Genomic DNA, 23,572 nt, shown 5'->3' with positions numbered 1-23,572 from the left:
AAGAGGTCTTGAATGGAAGCACGGGTGGGCGGATCGAATCGAGGATTCGAGGGATTTTGTCACAGCAGCACACGTGCATATGTTCCTTTTGACTGTACTTAAATGTATACTTTATTTATATTATTCACATGTAAATAATGCTGTATAATAGACTGTATTTATATTATTCACAGATGAATAAGGCTGTATAATATACTGTATTTATATTATTCACATGTGAATAATGCTGTATAATAGACTGTATTTATATTATTCACAGATGAATAAGGCTGTATAATATACTGTATTTATATTATTCACATGTGACTAATGCTGTATAATATACTGTATTTATATTATTCACATGTGAATAATGCTGTATAATAGACTGTATTTATATTATTCACATGTGACTAATGCTGTATAATATACTGTATTTATATTATTCACATGTGAATAATGCTGTATAATAGACTGTATTTATATTATTCACATGTAAAAAAAACCTAAGGGTTTATTGTCTATTGGGAGCGAACTGTGGTGCTGAATTTCTCCCAGGGATCAATAAAGTACTTTCTATTCTATTTTATTCTATGGGATGACATGAAATTTAGTACCCAAAGTCCTAGATTTAAGACCAACGAGTACCATATAAACATAATAATTAAAATATAATATAAAACGAATAGTTTATAAATAGAATATGTTCATAGGAATACATCATAAATGGAATAGAATAAATCAAAAGATAGTGATGGTGATCCTGTAGTCCAAATAGAATGTTTGAAAGAATGACAGCAAACCAAACCAAATACAAGTCACCAAAATGATTCCCGGGCGCGGCCACCGCTGCTGCTCACTGCTCCCCTCACCTCCCAGGGGGTGAACAAGGGGATGGGTCAAATGCAGAGGACAAATTTCACCACACCCAGTGTGTGTGGGACAATCATTGGTACTTTAACTTAACTTTAAGACTAGCTCACCACAGTTGGGACACATGTGCGGAGATGTACATTTCGACTGTAATTATACCAAGTATAAGATCAGCATATTTAAGGTCGATACTGCAGTTATTAAATCAATATTTTTTTTATTATGTTCTTTTGTCGTTTTTGTTACTGTTTACAAATCTGGAAATAAGTTCCTGGACCAAAATATTTAAACCAGAGCCTATAGTAGTGTTTGCTAATGTTTGGTTATTTTGCAGTATTGACTAAAAATATTTTTTGTAATAAGAAATTAATTTAAATATTTAATTGACATTGTTACAAGGTCTCAGCTTACCTGCGACCCTAGTAAATATAACGGGTATAGAAAATGGATGCATGGATATTGTTGTGTGTAGTTTTTTAATTTTAATTGAGATCAAAAATGTAATTAGTCAGTGATCTTGAAATGTTGATGTATTAGCATTGGTATGTCCTACATTGCCCCTGTAACTATTTGGTATTGGATTGATACCCAAATTTGTGGTGTCTCCCAAAACTAATGTAAAATATTATAATAGGAATGCATGTTTATTACATTTAAACAGAAATAAAGATAGAACAATGTAACAGCAGAAAGTAACCAGTTATTTGTAGTAAATTAGGAAGTAGATTAATAATAGTTTTGAGAAAATAATTAAACCGATAATGACACTGTTACTGCATATGTCAGCAGCTAAATTAGGAACTTTCTAACCCACTTTGAAATATTTTACAATTATATTATTATTTATATGCCAAATATTTTATATTGTAATACATATCATTATCACAGTCGATTGTAGCGGCCGAAATCGTGATTGCGATTGAAATTGTATTATTTGTGCAGCCCTAACTGAACTTTTGCCAAAGATGGGTTTGATTGATTGAGACTTTTATTAGTATATTGCACAATACAGTACATATTCCGTACAATTGACCACTAAATGTTAACACCCGAATAAGGTTTTCAACTTGTTTAAGTCGGGGTCCACGTTAATCAATTCATGGTAAATCCCACATATACCCAGCCTATTTCAGATACTCTGATATGTTCAAAAGTGGTTGGTGCATCTTTGTGCACCTATAACGAGGACTTGCGCGCAATAAATCAAAGCTGCCACTATGAGGGATTGACTCTTAAAACATCTTTTGACTATTGACTCACGACATCAGAAAGTGACCAGTGGTCTCATCTTTCAAATGGGCAGTGATATTTGGGAGGTCAGCCAAGGTGGACATTGTGAAAGACTAGTCAAAATTAGTCTCAAGAATATTAACTGCCAGTATTCTGTTTTCTAGATTTGTCCTGATGCTATTTAAACAAGAGAGGCATACTCACAAGGTGCTGCACATCTTTGGAATTTGGTCATGCATCACAATGCATGAATTACTAGTAGATACTGGTGTGTGAAATTTGATAAATTCGGCTTGCATTGCTTCGGTCTCAGACTGACTTTTGGAAGTGCTGGGCCAGCAGCATCCTCCCATCAGCTGCTTCAAGGCACATAAACCCACACACACCGTTTTCTATGAGGGTGGGGTGGAGAGTGTTTGCCCACACTCGGCCTAGATAAACCTGAAAGTAAAAGCTGTTTTGACCTTACATGCATTGTCAATCTGTATTTATTGTTGAAATAATCTTACTGTGGTGCCTGGTATACTTTTGTATAACATTTAAAAGTGGTGACTTTTTATTTAATTGACTGATTACCACCTTATGGCTTGTTTTGTTTTGACATTGCAGACCGAGGCACAGGCGACCCATTGTACGTATCCCTCTACCTGTCTCTGGTGGTTTCCCTGACGGCGCTGGTGGCCCTGGTGGTGCTGTTAGTGAACTGTGTGACCTGCTGCAAGAAGAGAGAGATCAATTTCAAGGTGAGACTCCCAGGATGCACTTATCCTGACCACAGTTGGCCAAAAGACCCAGTGCTCAATATGATATTACATTAAAAGTAAACCAAAATTAGCACATGTACAGTCGTGGTAGAAAGTTTACATACTCTTGTAAAAAACATAATGTCATGGCTGCCTTGAGTTTCCAATAATTTCTATAACTCTTATTTTTTTTGTGACAGAGCAGTGGTTCTTAACCTTGTTAGAGGTACCGAACCCCACCAGTTTCATATGCGCATTCACCGAACCCGTCTTTAGTGAAAAATGTAATGTTTTTTTTTTTTTCAAATTCAAGACAAAGTTATGTTTTTTCCTGGTTCACAAAATGAACCTTGCATGAACCACAACAAATTACACACCTGCAAATCAGATGGAAAATTAGAGGGAACATTGTTTGGGGGCATCCATAATACGCCGATAGGGAGAAGTTTTTATTTACACGGGTGTGTCTTGACCTCCGCGGCGGAGGCTCCGCCGAACCCCTGAAGCCGACTCACCGAACTCCTTGGGTTCGATCGAACCCAGGTTAAGAACCACTGTGATAGAGTGATTGGAGCACATACTTAAAGAATTAAAAAAAAAAAAAAATCTCAGAATTCTCCTTCATGACAGAAAAATCCCGATGTTTAGTACATTCATGAAGTTTTGGTTCTTTTATGAATTTATTATGGGTCTACTGAAAATGTGACCAAATCTGCTGGGTCAAAAGTATACATACACCACCACCACCACCACCACCACCACCAACTTTATTTATAAAGCCCTTTAAAAACAAGCACAGTTGAAAAACAAAGGGCTGTACACCACAAAGAAATAGAGGCAAAGGACAGACTAAAAAATAACATTTAAAACAGAAATAAAAATACACAATTAAAAAGCAAATATAAATTACCCTAAGAACAGTTTGTTGGATAAAAACAGTTTAAAAGTTAAAAACAGTTCAAAAAGTTAAAAGCTAAAAACAGTTCAAAGTCTCATGCTGGGTTAAAAGCCAGTGAATAAAAATGGGTTTTAAGAAGGGTCTTAAAAATAGCCAAAGAAGGGGCCTGTCTTACATGGAGAGGGAGATCGTTCCAGAGTTTGGGACCCGCAACAGAGAAAGCTCTGTCCCCTCTGAGCTTGCGCTTTGTTTTGGGTACCTCCAGGATCAGCTGATCAGCTGACCTGAGGGACCGGGTGGGGGCATAGAGATGGAGCAGCTCAGAGAGGTAAGGTGGGATAAGGATTTAAAAACGAGTAAGATCATTTTAAAATGGACTCTAAAAGATACAGGCAGCCAGTGGAGGGAGGCTAAAACAGGAGTAATGTGCTCTCTTTTTCTGGTGTTAGTTAAAAGTCGGGCAGCTGCATTTTGGACCAGCTGCAGACGTGAGAGGGAAGACTGACTAATTCCAAAATATAAAGAGTTACAGTAATCCAGCCGAGATGTGATAAAGGCATGGATTACTGTCTCTAACTGTTGCCTAGAAAGAAGGCAATGTTAATATTTGGTTATATGTCCCCTGGCAAGTTTCACTGCAATAAGGCACTTTTGGTAGCCATCCACAAGCTTCTGGTTGAATTTTTGACCACTCCTCTTGACAAAATTGATGCAGTTCAGCTAAATGTGTTGGTTTTCTGACATGGACTTGTTTCTTCAGCATTTTCCACACGTTTAAGTCAGGACTGTGGGAAGGCCATTCTAAAACCTTAATTCTAGCCTGATTTAGCAATTCCTTTACCATTTTTGACGTGTGTTTGGGATCATTGTCCTCTTGGAACACCCAAATGTGCCTAAGACCCAACCTCCGGGCTGATGATTTTTGTTTCATCTGACCACAGAACTTTCCTCCAAAAGGTCTTATCTTTGTCCATGTGATGACAGATGAAACAAAAAATGAGCTGTTTGGCCACAATACCCAGCAATATGTTTGGAGGAGAAATGAGGCCTTTAATCCCAGGAACACCATTCCTACCGTCAAGCATGGTGGTGGTAGTATTATGCTCTGGGCCTGTTTTGCTGCCAATTGAACTGGTGGGACAATGAAAAAGGAGGATTACTTCCAAATTCTTCAGGACAACCTAAAATCATCAGCGTTGGGTCTTGGGCGCAATTGGGTGTTCCAACAGGACAATGACCCCAAACACACGTCAAAAGTGGTAAAGGAATGGCTAAATCAGGCTAGAATTAAGGTTTTCGAATGACCTTCCCAAAGTCCTGACTTAAACGTGTGGACAATGCTGAAGAAACAAGTCCATGTCCGGAAACCTACAAATTTAGCTGAATTGCACCAATTTTATCAAGAGAAGTGGTCAAAAATTCAAGCAGAAGCTTGTGGATGGCTACCAAAAGCGCCTTATTGCAGTGAAACTTGCCAAGGGACATGTAAGCAAATATTAACATTGCTGTATGTATACTTTTGACCCAACAGATTTGGTCACATTTTCAGTAGACCCACAATAAATTCATAAAAGAGCCAAACTTCATGGATTTCTTTTGTGACAAACAAGTATGTGCTCCAATCACTCTATCACAAAAAAATAAGAGTTGTAGAAATGATTGGAAACTCCAGACAGCCATGCCATTATGTTCTTTACAAGTGTATGTACACTTTTGACCACGACTGTATTATTTTGAGATTGCAAGAGACTTGTCGTATACACCCTGAATTGTGAATTATGTGATATTGGTGAATGCTATTGACATATCTTGATGCAGGAGTTCGAAGACCACTTTGACGATGAGATTGACTTCACCCCGCCAGCGGAAGACACGCCGTCTATGCAGTCACCGGCCGAGGTGTACACCCTCGCCGTCTCCCCCGTAGCCTTACCTGGACCCCCGCACCTCCAACCTAATGCACCCATCACAGGTTGGAGAACCGGCAGAGATGTTCTCTTCTCCGTTCGCAATTTGATTAAGAATTACACTTTTGACCTATGATTGGATTTACAGGAAGATCCACAGGCTTCCAGGTAGCCCGCCATAGTTTAAGTTACATCCAAGAGATTGGCAGTGGATGGTTTGGCCAGGTAAGACTTTTTAAATACAGGGTGTGTGGTTTGTTCTAAAAAGCTGCATGTTGTGTTAACAGGTGATTCTGAGTGAAATCTACACGGATCCAGGTGGCACCAGAGTAGTAGTAAAGGAGCTGAAGGCTAATGCGAATGCAAAGGAGCAGAATGACTTCCTGCAGCAGGGGGATCCTTATAGGTCAGTGGTTCTCAACCTTTTTTCAGTGATGTACCCCCTGTGAATTTTTTTTTAATTCAAGTACCCCCTAATCAGAGCAAAGCATTTTTGGTTGAAAAAAAGACATAAAGAAGTAAAATACAGCAATATGTAATCAGTTTCTGATTTATTAAATTGTATAACAGTGCAAAATATTGCTCATTTGTAGTGGTCTTTCTTGAACTATTTGGAAAAAAAGATAGGTTTTTATTTATATTTATAAAGGATTTTTGAATTGTTGCTATTTTTAGAATATTTTAAAAAAATCTCACGTACCCCTTGGCATACCTTCAAGTACCCCCAGGGGTACGCGTACCCTTATTTGAGAACCACTGTTATAGGTAAATCTCCTTTATACAAGTTATATATTATGTCAGATATTTGTTTTAGTCATGTATAGTAATACTGTAATGTATAGACTAAATCAATAATGTTTGTTGTGCTCTTTTATCCTCAAGAGTATTGCAGCACCCAAACCTACTCGAGTGCCTTGGACAGTGCGTTGAAGCGATTCCCTTTCTACTTGTTTTTGAATACTGTGAAATGGTGAGTTGTAGAGGTCCTAAGAATACAATCACTTCCTAAAAACAGCTATTAAATATTTTTCCAACTATACCCAAGTCAACCTTTGCCTAAAATATACATATCAAACAATAGTTATATTTGTTATGTAAATATGTTTTAAAGGACATTGTTTATATTTTCCCACTGTTAAACAATGCTACTATAAGGTAAATATACAATACCACACACACTTTCTTTTTTATTATCTTTTTTAAACGCCATTCGAAACATCTATACCATTTAGGTGACAAGGCACCCTTGCAGAAAACAAAAAGTTAAACATTTTGCTGAATACTCTAAATGGGGAAAAACTAGCGGCATCTGGTGCACAATATATAAAAAATAGAACTGGAAGGCCATTAGGAAATTGAAATCTTAACATAAAGAATTGCATTAGTTTGAAACTAAGTAATAGAAGAAAAAAACATTGGTGAGGAACAAACAGTACTTTTTCTACAGTGTTGCCATTGTAGGTTGATTCATGAAACACAAAAGTTTTATTATGAATATTCTCTCTCTTGAGGTTTAGGCATATAAATGGATCAATGGAGGAGGACATTTACAGCTGTGGTTATTGCTAGAGATGTCCGATATTATCGGACTGCTGATATTATCGGCCGATAAATGCTTTAAAATGTAATATCGGAAATTATCGGTTTCAAAAAGTAAAATTTATGACTTTGTAAAACGCCGCTGTACGGAGTGGTCCACGGACATAGGGAGAAGTACAGAGCAGTTGCGTCTCCGTCATACTTGCCAACCCTCCCGATTTTCCGGGAGACTCCCGAATTTCAGTGCCCCTCCCAAATAATCTCCCGGGGCAACCATTCTCCCGAATTTCTCCCGATTTCCACCCGGACAACAATATTGGGGGCGTGCCTTAAAGGCACTGCATTTGCGTGCCAGCCCAATCACATAATATCTACGGCTATTCACACACACAAGTGAATGCAAAGCATACTTGGAAGCATACTTGGTCAACAGCCATACAGGTCACACTGAGGGTGGCCGTATAAACAACTTTAACACTGTTACAAATATGCGCCACACTGTGAACCCACACCAAACAAGTGAAGTGAAGTGAAGTGAATTATATTTATATAGCGCTTTTTCTCAAGTGACTCAAAGCGCTTTACATAGTGAAACCCAATATCTAAGTTACATTTAAACCAGTGTGGGTGGCACTGGGAGCAGGTGGGTAAAGTGTCTTGCCCAAGGACACAACGGCAGTGACTAGAATGGCGGAAGCGGGGATCGAACCTGCAACCCTCAAGTTGCTGGCACGGCCGCTCTACCAACCGAGCTATACCGCCCAAGAATGACAAACACATTTTGGGAGAACATCTGCACCGTAACACAACAGAACAAATACCCAGAACCCCTTGCAGTACTAACTCTTCCAGGACGCTACAATATACAAACCCCTCCGTCCTCCCCCCAACCCCGCCCACCTCAACCTCCTCATGCTCTCTCAGGGAGAGCATGTCCCAAATTCCAAGCTGCTGTTTTGAGGCATGTTAACAAAAATAATGCACTTTGTGACTTCAATAATAAATATGGCAGTGCCATGTTGGCATTTTTTTTTCCATAACTTGAGTTGATTTATTTTGGAAAACCTTGTTACATTGTTTAATGCATCCAGCGGAGCATCACAACACAATTAGGCATAATAATGTGTTAATTCCACGACTGAATATACCGGTATCGGTTGATATCGGAATCGGTAATTAAGAGTTGGACAATATCGGGATATCGGCAAAAAAGCCATTATCAGACATCTCTAGTTATTGCTGTTAGTAATCTAAAGAGTAAGAACTCGTCATCCACAGGTATTGTCAGTCTACCACGCTCACAAATTCAATAGGCAAGACCTGTTAAAATCTAGTCTAAAACACTTGCATAGCTGACCTGTGCTATTGACAATCTGGACTACTCAAGACCCATTAACTGAATCCCCAAATATACCGTCTATCTATCCTAACGGAAGACCACGTCATGACAGCTGATTTATTTACTCTTTCTCTCAACCTATTCTGGGTGGGCACGACCCTTCTTGCTTCCTCTGAGTAGCTGCTCCCCCCCCTCTCTCTTAACCCAACCCACCTTACCTCCTCTTGTCACATAGCTCATTTAAGCCTGACACTTCTCACATTCCCACCTCAACCCAGTAAAGCAACAAGCTCCATTTACGCTCCTCCAGTGTCTACCCCAGCAGTTGCTGTGTTTGTGCATTTTTACGACTGGCGACTCATGTATTTTGGACACTAAAAGAAAAAAAAAAAAAAAAAGCTACAGTACAAGAGCCAATTATGGTGTTGTTTACTTTAGTAGCATTGGTTAATGGCACACAAGTATTTTAACAGCTTGATGTTATCATGTGCAAACATTGAGTATACATCAAATTTACACTACTTGCTCAAATAGGTGTGGCAGGATGAAACCTTTTTTTAGACGTTGGCTGTGTCTGTATGGAGATAGTTCTGCACAAATAATGATTAACATGCCTTACAGTTTCAATTCAGCATACCCAAATTTGCGTCACGTTGCATGATTATGTCAGGTGCCTGGACGGTGTCCTGGCACTGTGTTCTATAACCCAGCCAGCTCTGATTAAGACCAGAAAGAAAAGGGATTGACTCCTACTTCTGTGCGACTGTGTGTCATTGGAGATATGTCCGTTTTTATTGACATGTCAGACAGATTTATAACATTATTTATTGTGTTTGGATAGAACTAAAAGGTAATAACCATAGCAACACTCTTAAGGTGATCCATTGTGGTTCTGTACAACTACAAACTTAAATAATCATCATGTGAACTTTGTCAAGGACTAATATTGAATCTGACTACATTGTCGAAGTGTACCTAGTTCAGGGGTCGGCAACCTTTACCAGTCAAAGAGCCATTCTGACCAGTTTCACAAATTATAGTAAACAATGGGAGCCGCAAAAACTTTTGAAATTTTAAATAAAATAACACTGTGTACAAAGTTTTTTTTTTGCTTTGTGCTATGTTTAAATCAGGGGTCTCAGACACGCTGCCCACACCTTTTATATGGAATTTTTAAACTGGTGCGGCACGCGAGTTTTGTATGAATAGCGCTTGTCAGTGTCATGAGTTCCGTGATGGTACAGCATATAGCACCCACTACAACCAGCGATCAGCCACACGTTGTATGGGGCTTCCGCTTGCTCACATAGGTGACAGCAAGGCATACTTACTCAACAACCACACAGATTACACTGACGGTGGCGGTATAAAAACAACTTTAACACTCTTACTAATAATGCGCCACACTGTGAACCCACACCAAACAAGAATGACAAACACATTTCGGGAGAACATCTGCACCGTAACACAACATAAACACAACAGGACAAATACCCAGAATCCCATGTAGCCCTAACTCTTCTGGGATACATTATACACCCCCGCTACCAAACCCCGCCCACCTCAACCGTCGCACAGAGAGAGAGGGGGGGGGAGGGGGGGGTGATGTGTGAGGGAGCAGGCTTGGGGTAGGGGCGGGGTTTGGTGGTAGCAGGGGTGTATAATGTAGCCCGGAAGAGTCAGGGCTGCATGGGATTCTGGGTGTTTGTTCTGTTGTGTTTATGTTGTGTTAAGGTGCAGATGTTCTCCCGAAATGTGTTTGTCATTCTTGTTTGGTTTTGGTTCAAAGTGTGGCGCATTATTAGTAAGAGTGTTAAAGTTGTTTTATATGGTCACCGTCAGTGTAACCTGTGTGGCTGTTGACCAAGTATGCCTTGCTGTCACGTACGTGTGCGAGCAGAAGATGTATATTGCATAACAATTGTTAGGCTGGCACGCTGTTAATACAGATTGTAGAGGGCGCCGAATGTTGTTCCATCATAGCACGCCCTTATTATATCTGTAAGGGTAAAAATCGGTGAATCGGTGAGTTTTCTGCGAGAGGCACTGAAATCCGGAAGTCTCACGGGAAAATTGGGGCGTTCAGCAAGTAAGCTGCTGAGCCGCATCAGAGTGATCAAAGAGCCACATGCGGCTCCGGAGCCGCGGGTTGCCGACCCCTGACCTAGTTATACCCAAGTATAAAGGCTCATTCAAATATATGAAGTTGATTATTTTGCAGCTTCAGGTCCACATCACTCGTCTGCCATATGTCAAAATATGTTTAAATGTGACACTGCAGCTCCACACTTGACAAGGTGACTCCCCAAAAGACGACATACGGTGACGTTTCTCCTTGACAGGCCCGGTGATTGATGACGGTTTTTCCGTCCCGTATCACCCATGCCTGGTAACCCTGACTCAAAGCATTTTAGACGTCAAAATACATTAGGCAACTGGTGCGGGGCCACAGAATGTCACATACCACATACTGAGTGACAGCCTCAAAAGCACAGGTGTCTAACTCCCGGCCCACGGGCCAGATTCGGCCCAGGTAGGTATTTTATCTGACCGTGTATGTAAAGGAATGTGCATCTGGTCCGCATGGCAAACTTCAGCAAATCATTTACTGTAGCATTACCACATGTCATGTAATTCAAACAATAACAGCGGACACAGTGGTATTAATAGGATGCATTGCACTAGGGCAGGGTTTTTCAACCACTGTGCCGTGAGATACAGTCTAGTGTGCCGTGGGAGATTAAAATATAATTAAAAAATATTTTTTGCAAACTAGTAATTATAGTCTGCAAATGATGTGTTGTTGTTGAGTGTCGGTGCTGTCTAGAGCTCGGCAGAGTTACCGTGTAATACTCTTCCATATCAGTAGGTGGCAGCCGGTAGCTAATTGCTTTGCAGATGTCGGAAACAGCGGGAGGCAGTGTGCAGGTAAAAGGGTATCTATTGCTTTAACCAAAAATAAATAAAAGGTGAGTGCCCCTAAGAAAAGGCATGGAAGCTTAGGGAAGGCTATGCAGAACGAAACTAAAACTGAACTGGCTACAAAGTAAACAAAAACAGAATGCTGGACAACAGCAAAGACTTACTGTGGAGCAAAGGTGGCGTCCACCATGAACATGACATGACAATAAACAATGTCCCCACAAAGAAGGATAAAAACAACTGAAATATCCTTAATTGCTAAAACAAAGTAGCTGCGGGAAATATTGCTCAAAGGAAGACATGAAACTGCTGCAGGAAAATACCAAAAAAAGAGAAAAAGCCACCAAAATAGGAGTGCAAGACAAGAACTAAAACACTACAAACAGGAAAACAGCAAACAAGTCAAAATAAGTCACGGCGTGATGTGACAGGTGGTGACAGTACACCTACTTTGAGACGAGCTGTATTAATGCATGCTTGGTTATGGTTTAAAGTCATATCCACTGAGTTTCGTTTTATAATTATTTCTGCTGGTGGTATGCCTCCGGATTTTTTCAACGCAAAAAATGTGCCTTGGCTCAAAAAAGGTTGAAAAACACTGCACTAAGGTGTCACACGACACACCACCAAAAGTAGCATTTATTTTTTATTTTACATGACTAAAAACAACACCACAATAACTATTAAACCCTGTCCGTTTTAGATAACAAAATAAAGAAGCATGATGATTAATGACACCCGTGCTCTAAAGTACGCATATGCGGCTTGATGGTGGGATAGAGTTGGTTCAGAGGGTATGACACGAGCTGGCCGACTTTTGCTTTCCTTAAACCATTATTGCCTTCGTTAATTGATTTAAATGCTTTTGATATATCAAGTTATTGTACTAACATACTGATGACTTTTATGAAATGACTGGAGTGGACAGTAATTAAAATAAAATGTTTAGATGTCGTTAATTGAAGGGTGATTTAAATGCTTTTAATCTATCCATTCATTGTACTAACATACTGATGACTTTTATGAAATGACTGGAATGGACAGTAATTAAAAAAACATTTTTAGATCCCCTCATTTTTACGCTCACTCACAAATTATGTTATTTAACCCCCTCTCTAGTCCTAATCAGCTGCTGAGGAGGCGTCATGAATAAATATACACCCAGAGCGTATCACTTACCATACATCCATTCAAGCTCTTCTGCGAGGACTGCTTCCCGGAGCTTTGTTTGTTTGCATGTTTGAGTCAAAGTAATCAAGACTCAGCTTTAGAGATCAATCTTTGTTTTTCTTCAGGGCCGATACCGATAATTAGTAGTGAAGGAGGCCAATAACCGATATTTGGAGCTGATGTTAATTTACAGTAAAAGTGACATATTGAATCAGAATAATACTATTACAATCCCCAACAGTTTGTATGAATGCATGCAGCATGTTTATTTAAAAAAAGAAGTAAATACAAATAAACAAAAACTGCAGGGATTTCCTTGGCACTGAAGCATCTCTCACAGGGTTTCCCCCCAGATTGCTAATATACATACGGCGGTGGGGGCTCGGCCGATATGACATCATCATGCATATGACGTCATGATTAATTTAATCTCTGATGATGCATATATTATCTTTTAAACAGACCAAAAAAATGTCGGTATGAATTTAAAAAACAAATCTGTTATTAAGTTTTAACATATATATTTTTTTTTATTGTTTTGCTCTATTTTTTTCAATTGTTGCTGTCTAATGTACAATGTAACACAGGCTTCTCTGTATTATGCCCTCCCTAAATGTTGGAATTTAGTTTGCCAAATATGTTAAACAGCCGTTTTAATTACAGATGGAAAATAAATAACTTGAGGTGGTGATTCTGATTCTGATTTATTGTTCTCCACAATGGAGCATAGGAAAACTAAGCACACAAAGGAAAGTACGTAAATATAGAGATGAAGTGCACATACATGTAGGAACTATTTTAAATAAATAACACAATTTGGAATAAACTGGAAAAAAGCAATACATTTATACAATATGAAGGTTGGCTCTTAATGCTAATGTATAATGGACCAGCTCATAGACAGGCTGACAACAATTTTTTTGTAATTTTTTTAATTTAGCCTTTATTTAACCAGGTAAAAATCCCATTGAGCTCAAAGATCTCTTTTCCAAGGGAGACCTGGCCAAGAGGGCAGCAGCAATGTTACATTAAAAAGAGTAAACAACACATAAAACATAAAATTTACAACATTAAAACTTGCTGACATGACACATGTGCATACAGACAAGGTAGACTGCAGTCCTTTCACAGAAGCTTTAAACTCATTCAATGTAACAAGGGTTTGAAGTTGAATATTCGATTGTAGGTTATTCCAAGCCTTCGGTGCTGAAAACCTAAATGCTTTCTTGCCCAGTTCAGTTCTTACTTTGGGGACGACAAATTGCAGAACATTCATTGAACGAAGATTGTGACTTCCTTGTTTCTTTGTTAAAAGACAAAATAGATAAGATGGAGTGATACCCAGAATGGTTTTGTAGATGAACACATACCAATGATTGAGGCGTCGAGCACATAAAGATGTCCAGTTAAGACACATGTATAGAAAAACAACCATTCACACTTACATTCATACATATGGAACAATTGAGAGTCTCCAAATAACCTAACATGCATATTTTTGGAATGTGGGAGGAAGCCAGAGTGCCCGAAGAAAACCCACACACACATAAAAAAACAACTGTGAACCCCAGCTCAGCTTTGACATGCTACTCAAGGCTCTGATCACAAATGGCATCTTTTTTAAGTATGTCGGTTCACACTTAACATGGGAATGTGTCTCCACGTGTCTTTCGTGGTCCCTTGTGATTCCTTCTCACTACACCGTTTAATATGTCAACACAATTTATTCATGTGGACAAAATAAGGACACCTAATGCGCTCAAGGCACTCTACAGAACACCCGCTGCAATGAATCACCACAAAATACATGTCTTTAGACATTTTAAAAGGGCATGGTGGGACTTAACTAATTGGCCATCTATCGTTAACCATTTGTCTAATAACTATAAAACTTTGAGGATATCTGTGATGTCTTTCAAAAAATGTTGAACACAACCACTTCTTCATTTTTTCAAATGACTTTATCACTTTGCACAATGCATTCTGCTGGAAATGTATGTTAATAATAAACATCAAATAAAATGACCTTTTGCGACATATGACACACTTGTGATGGTGTGTATCGTCAAGGGATTTTCTCCCGTAGTGGAAAAAGCCAGCTTGCGAGATCCGAGAACCAGAGTACTTATCACCACGCCTCCATTGCATTTTAGGACATGTTCACATACCGTCATTTTATTACCGGTACCTTAGACTGTGCTGTGCGATCCACTGACTGATCTCCATCCCCCAATGCTTCCTCGATTCCTAAAGAGGGCTGCTGAGAGGGAACCCCCTCGTAAACGCGCTCATGCCCGAACCCGCCCTCGGTAACAGCACGTGCTAGGGCATTGGTAACAAAAGCTCCCCATGACTAGTGTGTGGACAGCCTGTACTTGGTATGTTCTTAACTCATTCCTTGGGGAGATTTGCGCTGCTCTCTAATCGCCTTCACTGCACATGAATTGTGGCGTAATGTTCTTAAATACATTGTGGCTGAAAGGAAGGAAGAAAGAAACTATTATCTGCACTCTGCTATGCACTGTTGAACCATAAATACAGGGGATAACCTTCTGTAGTTTGTAAACTGTCAGTGTTGTAAGCCCACAAGGACCTGGTCCAACCACAAAGGCCCGTGTAATTCCTTGATCTCGATGAAGATAAACATAATACCCCCAATAAACTTTTGATTGACATCAGTGATTAGCCAGCTGCTGAACTAATGATGTGTGACTTATGATGGTTTGGTGTTTTCCCTCATGGGACATCTTCCTTTTTCCCCCTTCACTTGTAAGCCCGTTAAATCTGGACTGTCCACTAGGATCACACTAAATTAAGTTACCACAGTTCAGTGAAGTTGGGAGGAGAGAACTGATTAAGTTACTGCCCCCATGTGGCAGCCTCTGCACATTGTATCCAGCTAAGATATGCATCACTTACAGCGATGCAACTTCTCTCTCGAGTATTCCACTTAATGTGCACAGATGTGCGCAACATGTTGACATCGTATGTGTGTGTGTTTTGCAGGGGGATTTGCGAGGCTATCTGTCACAGCAGGACTGGACATTCAGAAATGCTGAGATGCTCCAGCTGCAAAGGATGGCCTGCGAAATTGCCGCCGGTCTCACTCACCTTCACAAATACAACTTCCTGCACAGGTAGCACTTCCAAAACATGCAAACCTTACTGGCATTAAACTGGCTTAATGCAGCGTGCTATTCAATGCAGAGGACATAAACACTGTGTAGCATTTTACTATGCCCATTAGTTATGCATGCTTTACATGATGACATCCATTACTAATGTTTTTTTATGTATTGTATTTTCCGCACTATAAGGCGCACCTTCAATGAATGGCATATTTCAAAACTTTGTTCATATATAAGGCGCACCGGATTATAAGGCGCACCTATGCATCCATTAGATGGAGCTGCGCTAAAGGGAATGTCAACAAAACAGTCAGATAGGTCAGTCAAACTTTTTTAAAGGGGAACATTATCACAATTTCAGAATTGTTAAAACCATTAAAAATCAGTTCCCAGTGGCTTATTATATTTTTCGAAGTTTTTTTCAAAATTTTACCCATCACGCAATATCCCTAAAAAAAAGCTTCAAAGTGCCTGATTTTAACCATTGTCATATACACCCGTCCATTTTCCTGTGACAGCAAGATATAGCGACATTAGCTCGGATTCAGACTCGGATTTCAGCGGCTTAAGCGATTCAACAGATTACGCATGTATTGAAACGGATGGTTGTAGTGTGGAGGCAGGTAGCGAAAACGAAATTGAAGAAGAAACTGAAGCTATTGAGCCATATCGGTTTGAGCCGTATGCAAGCGAAAACGACACGACAGCCAGCGACACGGGAGAAAGCGAGGACGAATTCAGCGATCGCCTTCTAACCAACGATTGGTATGTGTTTGTTTGGCATTAACTAACAACTATGAACTAGGTTTACAGCATATGAAATACATTTGGCAACAACATGCACTTTAAGAGTGCAGACAGCCCAATTTTCATCAATTAATATATTCTGGAGACATACCCTCATGTGAGCAAGCCAGGGAAGCTAGGGTCGATATTCTTCTCTTGATCATCTTCGGGACGGTGTGAGCCAAGACATCCAGGGGGTTTAGCTCGCTCGTCTGCGGGAACAAACTGCCGCCATTGCTTGCCGTGCTACCGAGGTCCTTTGTCCCTGAATTGCTCACACACTCCGGCAGATTCAATGGGGGTCTGGCGGCAGATTTCTTTGACTTTATCGTTGGAAATGCATCTGCTTTGAGTGTCGCAAGATATCCACACATTCTTGCCATCTCTGTCGTAGCATAGCTTTCGTCGGTAAAGTGTGCGGAACAAACGTCCAATTTCTTGCCACTTTCGCATCTTTGGGCCACTGGTGCAACTTGAATCCGTCCCTGTTGGTGTTGTTACACCCTCCGACAACACACCGACGAGGCATGATGTCTCCAAGGTACGGAAAACAGTTGAAAAAACGGAAAATAACAGAGCTGATTTGACTTGGTGTTTGAGAAAATGGCGGATTGCTTCCCGATGCGACGTCACGTTGTGACGTCATCGCTCCGAGAGCGAATATTAGAAAGGCGTTTAATTCGCCAAAATTCACCCATTTAGAGTTCGGAAATCGGTTAAAAAAATATATGGTCTTTTTTCTGCAACATCAAGGTATATATTGACGCTTACATAGGTCTGGTGATAATGTTCCCCTTTAATAGATTACAAACCAGCGTTCTGACAACTACCAAAATGAATAAACAGCTGTTTTATTATTTTCCCCGAGGTAAAGTCAGTGACGTGGTGTTTTGTTTATCTTTTAACAACAGCAAGGTATAACATGTAGTGCAACATTTATATCACATAGTGGAGGGGAACTTTTCCCTGATTCAATAAACAGGTAAAAAACAGTGATACTGTTACGGTCAATCAAACGTTAGTGCAATCACAATATAGTAACACTCGAAATAGTGCAGAGCAATATCAATAACTCAACGTTGCTCAAACGTTAAAGGGGAACATTATCACAATTTCAGAATTGTTGAAACCATTAAAAATATGTCTTATTATATTTTTCGAAGTTTTTTTCAAAATTTTACCCATCACGCAATATCCCTAAAAAAAAGCTTCAAAGTGCCTGATTTTAACCACCCGTCCATTTTCCTGTGACGTCACATAGTGAAGCCAACACAAACAAACATGGCGGAAAGAACAGCAAGCTATAGTGACATTAGCTCGGATTCAGACTCGGATTTCAGCGGCTTAAGCGATTCAACAGATTACGAATGTATTGAAACGGATGGTTGTAGTGTGGAGGCAGGTAGCGAAAACGAAATTGAAGAAGAAACTGAAGCTATTGAGCCATATCGGTTTGAGCCGTATGCAAGCGAAAACGACACGACAGCCAGCGACACGGGAGAAAGCGAGGACGAATTCAGCGATCGCTTTCTAACCAACGATTGGTATGTGTTTGTTTGGCATTAAAGGAAACTAACAACTATGAACTAGGTTTACAGCATATGAAATACATTTGGCAACAACATGCATTTTGAGAATGCAGACAGCCCAATTTTCATCAATTAATATATTCTGTAGACATACCCTCATGTGAGCAGGCCAGGGAAGCTAGGGTCGATATTCTTCTCTTGATCATCTTCGGGACGGTGTGAGCCAAGACATCCAGGGGGTTTAGCTCGCTCGTCTGCGGGAACAAACTGCCGCCATTGCTTGCCGTGCCACCGAGGTCCTTTGTCCCTGAATTGCTCACACACTCCGGCAGATTCGATGGGGGTCTGGCGGCAGATTTCTTTGACTTTATCGTTGGAAATGCATCTGCTTTGAGTGTCGCAGGATATCCACACATTCTTGCCATCTCTGTCGTAGCATAGCTTTCGTCGGTAAAGTGTGCGGAACAAACGTCCAATTTCTTGCCACTTTCGCATCTTTGGGACACTGGTGCAACTTGAATCAGTCCCTGTTCGTGTTGTTACACCCTCCGACAACACACCGACGAGGCATGACGTCTCCAAGGTACGGAAAACAGTCGAAAAAACGGAAAATAACAGAGCTGATTTGACTTGGTGTTTGAGAAAATGGCGGATTGCTTCCCGATGCGACGTCACGTTGTGACGTCATCGCTCCGAGAGCGAATATTAGAAAGGCGTTTAATTCGCCAAAATTCACCCATTTAGAGTTCGGAAATTGGTTAAAAAAATATATGGTCTTTTTTCTGCAACATCAAGGTATATATTGACGCTTACATAGGTCTGGTGATAATGTTCCCCTTTAATGTCACACAACACAACACACAAAATAAACATGTAAAGCTCACTTTTTGAAGTTATTCCTCATCCACGAATCCCTCGAATTCTTCTTCTTCAGTGTCCGAATTGAACACCATTGATTCATTTATGTTAAATTCTTTCGCTGCTGCTCTATTCTCGTGTTCTACTGCGTGACTGATCGTCTTAAGTTTAAACTCTGCGTCGTAAGCGTGTCTCTTAATAGGAGCCATTTTTGGGTTAGAAGCGCTTCTTCTACGGGGGAAAATGAAGTCGGCAGCTGCTTACCATAGAAGAAGAACTTCTTCTTCTATGGGGGGAAATTAAGTTGGCGACTACTTACCGTAGTTGCGAGACCTAAACTTTATGAAAATGAAGTCCATATATAAGGCGCACCGGATTATAAGGCGCACTGTCAGCTTTTGAGAAAATTTGAGGTTTTTAGGTGCGCCTTATAGTGCGGAAAATACGGTAGATTGATCGATGCTTTCTTTTAGATTGTATAAAGTATAAGATTCATCCTAAAATATGGTCCTCCTTTAGTGCATATATTGGATGACATTATGTCCGATGTCAATTCGGCTCCATTAGCTCATAATCACAATATGTGCTGCTGGAGAGCTTCAGTACCGGTGTTCTCCAAAAAAGGTTTGCCCAGAGGAGAGGTGGCGTTTCTTTTGCTGCAGTGAGCACTGCATGCCTGGCCGCCAGCAAGCAGCAGGGAACACGGCGGGTGGGAGGGGGCGTCGCGAACGAGCGGCTCATGGTAACATACGATGTTCAGCTCATCAGCTCTATTTGCATGCTCGGAATAAGCTCCGGGGACTCGAATTACACAGCTCCGATGCATTGCCACAGTGTCAGCTGTCTGCTGCCAGGAGGCATATGATGATTCTGCTCTTTGCATGTAAAAGGATAGCCCCCAATTATTATAATTTTTTTAAATTGTGTTTTAATCCTTGTTACAACTTAAAGGGGTTCCTGCAAGTGAAGTATTTGAGTGTGCATACCTGTACATGTTTAGACAGCAAACATTTATTAGTGCCTGTGCTGTGCTGCAAATAACATTTGGATTTGTTTTGAATCCCAAGCCAAAGACACATTAATATGGGTATGGATTATTATTTAAGCAGATAAATGGCATTATTTTCAGAACTGTGCAGTTTTCCAGTGATAACATTTTTTGCAGCTATACCGCCAACTTGCCTTTTAGGGTTAACATCATTTAGGACCCACTTCCTGCTGGGGTTCCCAGTGTTGGGAACGCGGCCAACTGCAGAGGATCACGGACAAGAGGGGTTTAAAATAAATAACCATCTATCTTAGAGGTTTCACTGGCTTTGACACACTAGCTGAGCCAAGTGCACACAAGAACACATGTGTCAGCAGTTTGTCATTAGGAGAGTGCAGGATCTAAATGTTACCCTAGCGCTTCCCTGTCAAATACCTTTTACCATATGTGATTTTTGTGAATGCACACAGACGGAGAGCAACAAAGTGTTGTACATTGACCTCTCCTGGTGATAACGTAAATAGTTTTTTACAGACTGTATTTCTCTCAATAAAGAATATCCTGCTACTGTATGTATGAGTCAGGAATAGCACCTGTGTATGTCTTGTTGCAGGGCGAAAGACAGTCTTAATCACTTTTTGTTCTTGTATTATTTGAGTTTGTACGATTTAAAAACCAATGCTCAAGTCAAGATTTATCTAACGTGTCTGTCGTACACATGTTTCTGTTTCAGTGATTTAGCTCTGAGGAACTGCTACCTCACGACCGATCTCACTGTCAAAGTGGGAGACTATGGAATTGGGCCTTATGCGTATAAAGTGAGTAAGAAACTAGACTGTTTCCAATATCAAATGACCGACTGTTGCCATGTTTTCTGGAAAGTGCTCAAAAAAATAGTTAAATATTATATCCTGACGTGTTTACATGCAAAAAAGATACTAGAAAAATAAATATCAATTGTATAGTTCTGTGGTGACGTGACAAGCTGCGCTAACGGTGCCAGTGCCCTCCTGTCTGCAGCAGTCCTTAGATTCTGCTGATGTGTCACTTTGAATTTAATACTCGTAAGATAAGGTCACCCGGTGAGTCTATTTCTGTAGAGGTTGGCTAGTCAAGAGTGAGCGTGCATCGCCTGCACCAGAACATAAATCACTTCTGCGGGCTAATAAACTCTCTTTTGAGTGATATGCTGTTTGCGAAGTCCTGCTCTGATTATTTTCCCTTGTCACTATAGGAGGATTACATCATCACAGAGGACGATGTATTCGCGCCACTCCGCTGGTTGGCTCCTGAACTTGTGGGTGAGCGCCACGGGGGTGTGGTCACTATGGAGCATACGAAGCCCAGCAATGTTTGGTAGGTGCAGAATATTTCTCACTGGCGTGTCTTTCTGTGACTGTGGGTCAATACCAATGACATCAAGAAACATGATGTTACACTGTGAATACTGTATAGTTCTCATGGGAGGGTCAAGAGCAGTCTGTGTCATTTCTCATGGCACTTAGGCAGCGTGTACTCTAGACAGACTCCTTGGCCAAATGCTTCCCGCTCATAAATTGTGGTGTTACGCAAGGTAGTTCTTGTTACAAGAGTCTGTCTGAATAAAGACATGTCAAAATGTTCCCCTTGTAAAGAGCTACTTGGCTCTTCATTAGGTAATGGTTTAAGTTTGGCACCTGGTAGCCCTACATGTTGCGTCAGTCATTCAGTGCATCTCAGTCCACTTGATGGACCGATTAGCAGGCATGGAGTGTTTTGACACTGACGGCTGTTTGCACTAAAATCCACTTAGTTGCATGTAAAGGCATTGTAAAAGTTCAACCACTAGAGGTCAGCAAAGGATAGTGTGTTGCATAGCTTTGTTTTACCAACAACTGTTTCTTAACCATCTTCTTATTGTGGTTTTGTAGGGCCTTGGGGGTCACTTTGTGGGAACTTTTGGAGAATGCCGCGCAACCATATCCACACCTGTCTGACCGGGAGGTTCTCAATCATGTGATCAAGGAGCAGCAAGTCAAACTCTTTAAGCCACAGCTGGAGCTTCCCTATTCGGACAGATGGTGAGTTCACAGAACGTGTATTTATAAATTTCAGTTTACTATCCTAGGTGAGGTGTTGACAATATCGCTTGAAAAAAAATATTTTTTTACAAATCATGTTATGCTTTGTTTTTTCAACGGTATTTGAAAAAAACAAAGTATGCTCCAGCACCTTCGTGACCCCAAAAGTGACAAGCGGTAGAAAATGGATGCATTTAAATTTATATTCTGTTGCTTCAAGTACTCGTTTAATGAGTAACACATACAAATGTATAAAATACAGACCGCACGGTTACCGTAACTTTATGAACTTGGACATCGAAGCTAATATTGGCCGTAGTGTGTGAATGAATGTTATCTGTCTGTCTGTGTTGGCCCTGTGATGAGGTGGCGACTTGTCCAGGGTGTACCCCGCCTTCCGCTCGAGTGCAGCTGGGATAGGCGCCAGCCCCCCTTTGATTTTGGAAGTGACAAGCGATAGAGGATGGATGGACATTGCAATGTTGATGTGTATTTAGATATGCGATATGATTCGACTGCGGCTCCGCCATGATGTCTTGTTAGTAAACACAGACACCCCCTCCCCCACAGAGCTCGCCTCTTTTCTTCTCCCTGTTGTGAAACCGGAAGAATCAGAAGGACGACACTGCAACTCTCCAAAAAAACACACTCAGATCTTCTGTTTCTAGCCGATACTACATAAAAATGGAATAACGGTAACTGAGTTACTGAATATAAAAAATAACTCGTTAGACTACTACCGTATTTTTCGGACTATAAATCGCAGTTTTTTTTCATAGTTTGGCCGGGCTCCAGTGCGACTTATATGTTTTTTTCCTTCTTTATTATGCATTTTCGGCAGGTGCGACTTATACTCCGGTGCGACTTATACTCCGAAAAATACGGTCGTTACTAGGGATGTCCCGATCCGATATTTGGATCGGATCGGCTGCCGATATTTGCCAAAAATTGCGTATCAGCAAGGCATGGGAAAATGCCGATCCAGATCCAGTTTTAAAAAAAACCCTCCGGTCTGTGTTTTCCAACGCACCGATTTAAATAATACATTCCACTTTTCTGCTGCTCCGTGATTTCCGTTCCGCATTTTCCAGCACACCTTCAACACATCCACAGGTCTGTGAATTCTCACGCAGTTGCTTTTAGCTGCTGGCATTACACGACAGGCTCTTCTCACTCTTTCCTGTGTCTCCCTCTCACAGACAGCAAGTGCACCTTCTTACACACGTCACATACTGTCACGTCATACGTCACATACTGTCACGTCATACGTCACATACGTATACGTCCTCCCCGAGCAGAGAGGTAGCAGCATGGCTAACGTTAGCTGTGATGCTAGCGCAGCCGTGCGAGCAACGCTCCCTCTAAGGTGCTCGCCTGTGCAATTGCGCACCGTTTAAGCGTCCTCTGCGCATAGCAAATCTATGCCACGCACAAAATCAAATAAAAAAAATAAGCGCATAACAATTTTCGACAGACGGACACGACAGAGAAAACAGTTTTCGTCATCATTGTTCAAATATTGTGACGTCTGTCGAGACGCTTATCTCCATTCGGTGCCACACGCCCACACCATCAAAATGCCGAGGCAAAAATTTCCACATCAACACCGTATGGAAAAATTTG

At 40.7% G+C, this 23,572-nt stretch overlaps 1 protein-coding gene across 4 annotated transcripts in view; it reads left to right on the top strand.

Annotated features, from left to right (window-relative positions):
* lmtk2 (lemur tyrosine kinase 2) overlaps window positions 1–23,572 on the top strand; it is a 59,367-nt gene that overhangs the window by 20,572 nt on the left and 15,223 nt on the right. For all 4 annotated transcript variants that reach the window (XM_072915841.1, XM_061974320.2, XM_072915840.1 and 1 more), the window contains exons 2-10: window positions 2,692–2,825; window positions 5,542–5,695; window positions 5,779–5,855; window positions 5,918–6,036; window positions 6,513–6,600; window positions 15,607–15,737; window positions 20,623–20,707; window positions 21,124–21,245; window positions 21,800–21,949. In XM_072915841.1, coding sequence (XP_072771942.1) covers window positions 2,692–2,825; window positions 5,542–5,695; window positions 5,779–5,855; window positions 5,918–6,036; window positions 6,513–6,600; window positions 15,607–15,737; window positions 20,623–20,707; window positions 21,124–21,245; window positions 21,800–21,949 — 1,060 coding nt within the window. The remainder of the gene's footprint in view (window positions 1–2,691; window positions 2,826–5,541; window positions 5,696–5,778; window positions 5,856–5,917; window positions 6,037–6,512; window positions 6,601–15,606; window positions 15,738–20,622; window positions 20,708–21,123; window positions 21,246–21,799; window positions 21,950–23,572) is intronic.

Source organism: Nerophis lumbriciformis, linkage group LG22, assembly GCF_033978685.3.
Source record: "Nerophis lumbriciformis linkage group LG22, RoL_Nlum_v2.1, whole genome shotgun sequence".
Lineage (NCBI taxonomy): Eukaryota > Metazoa > Chordata > Actinopteri > Syngnathiformes > Syngnathidae > Nerophis > Nerophis lumbriciformis.
This window is presented reverse-complemented; position numbering and strand designations above follow the sequence as displayed.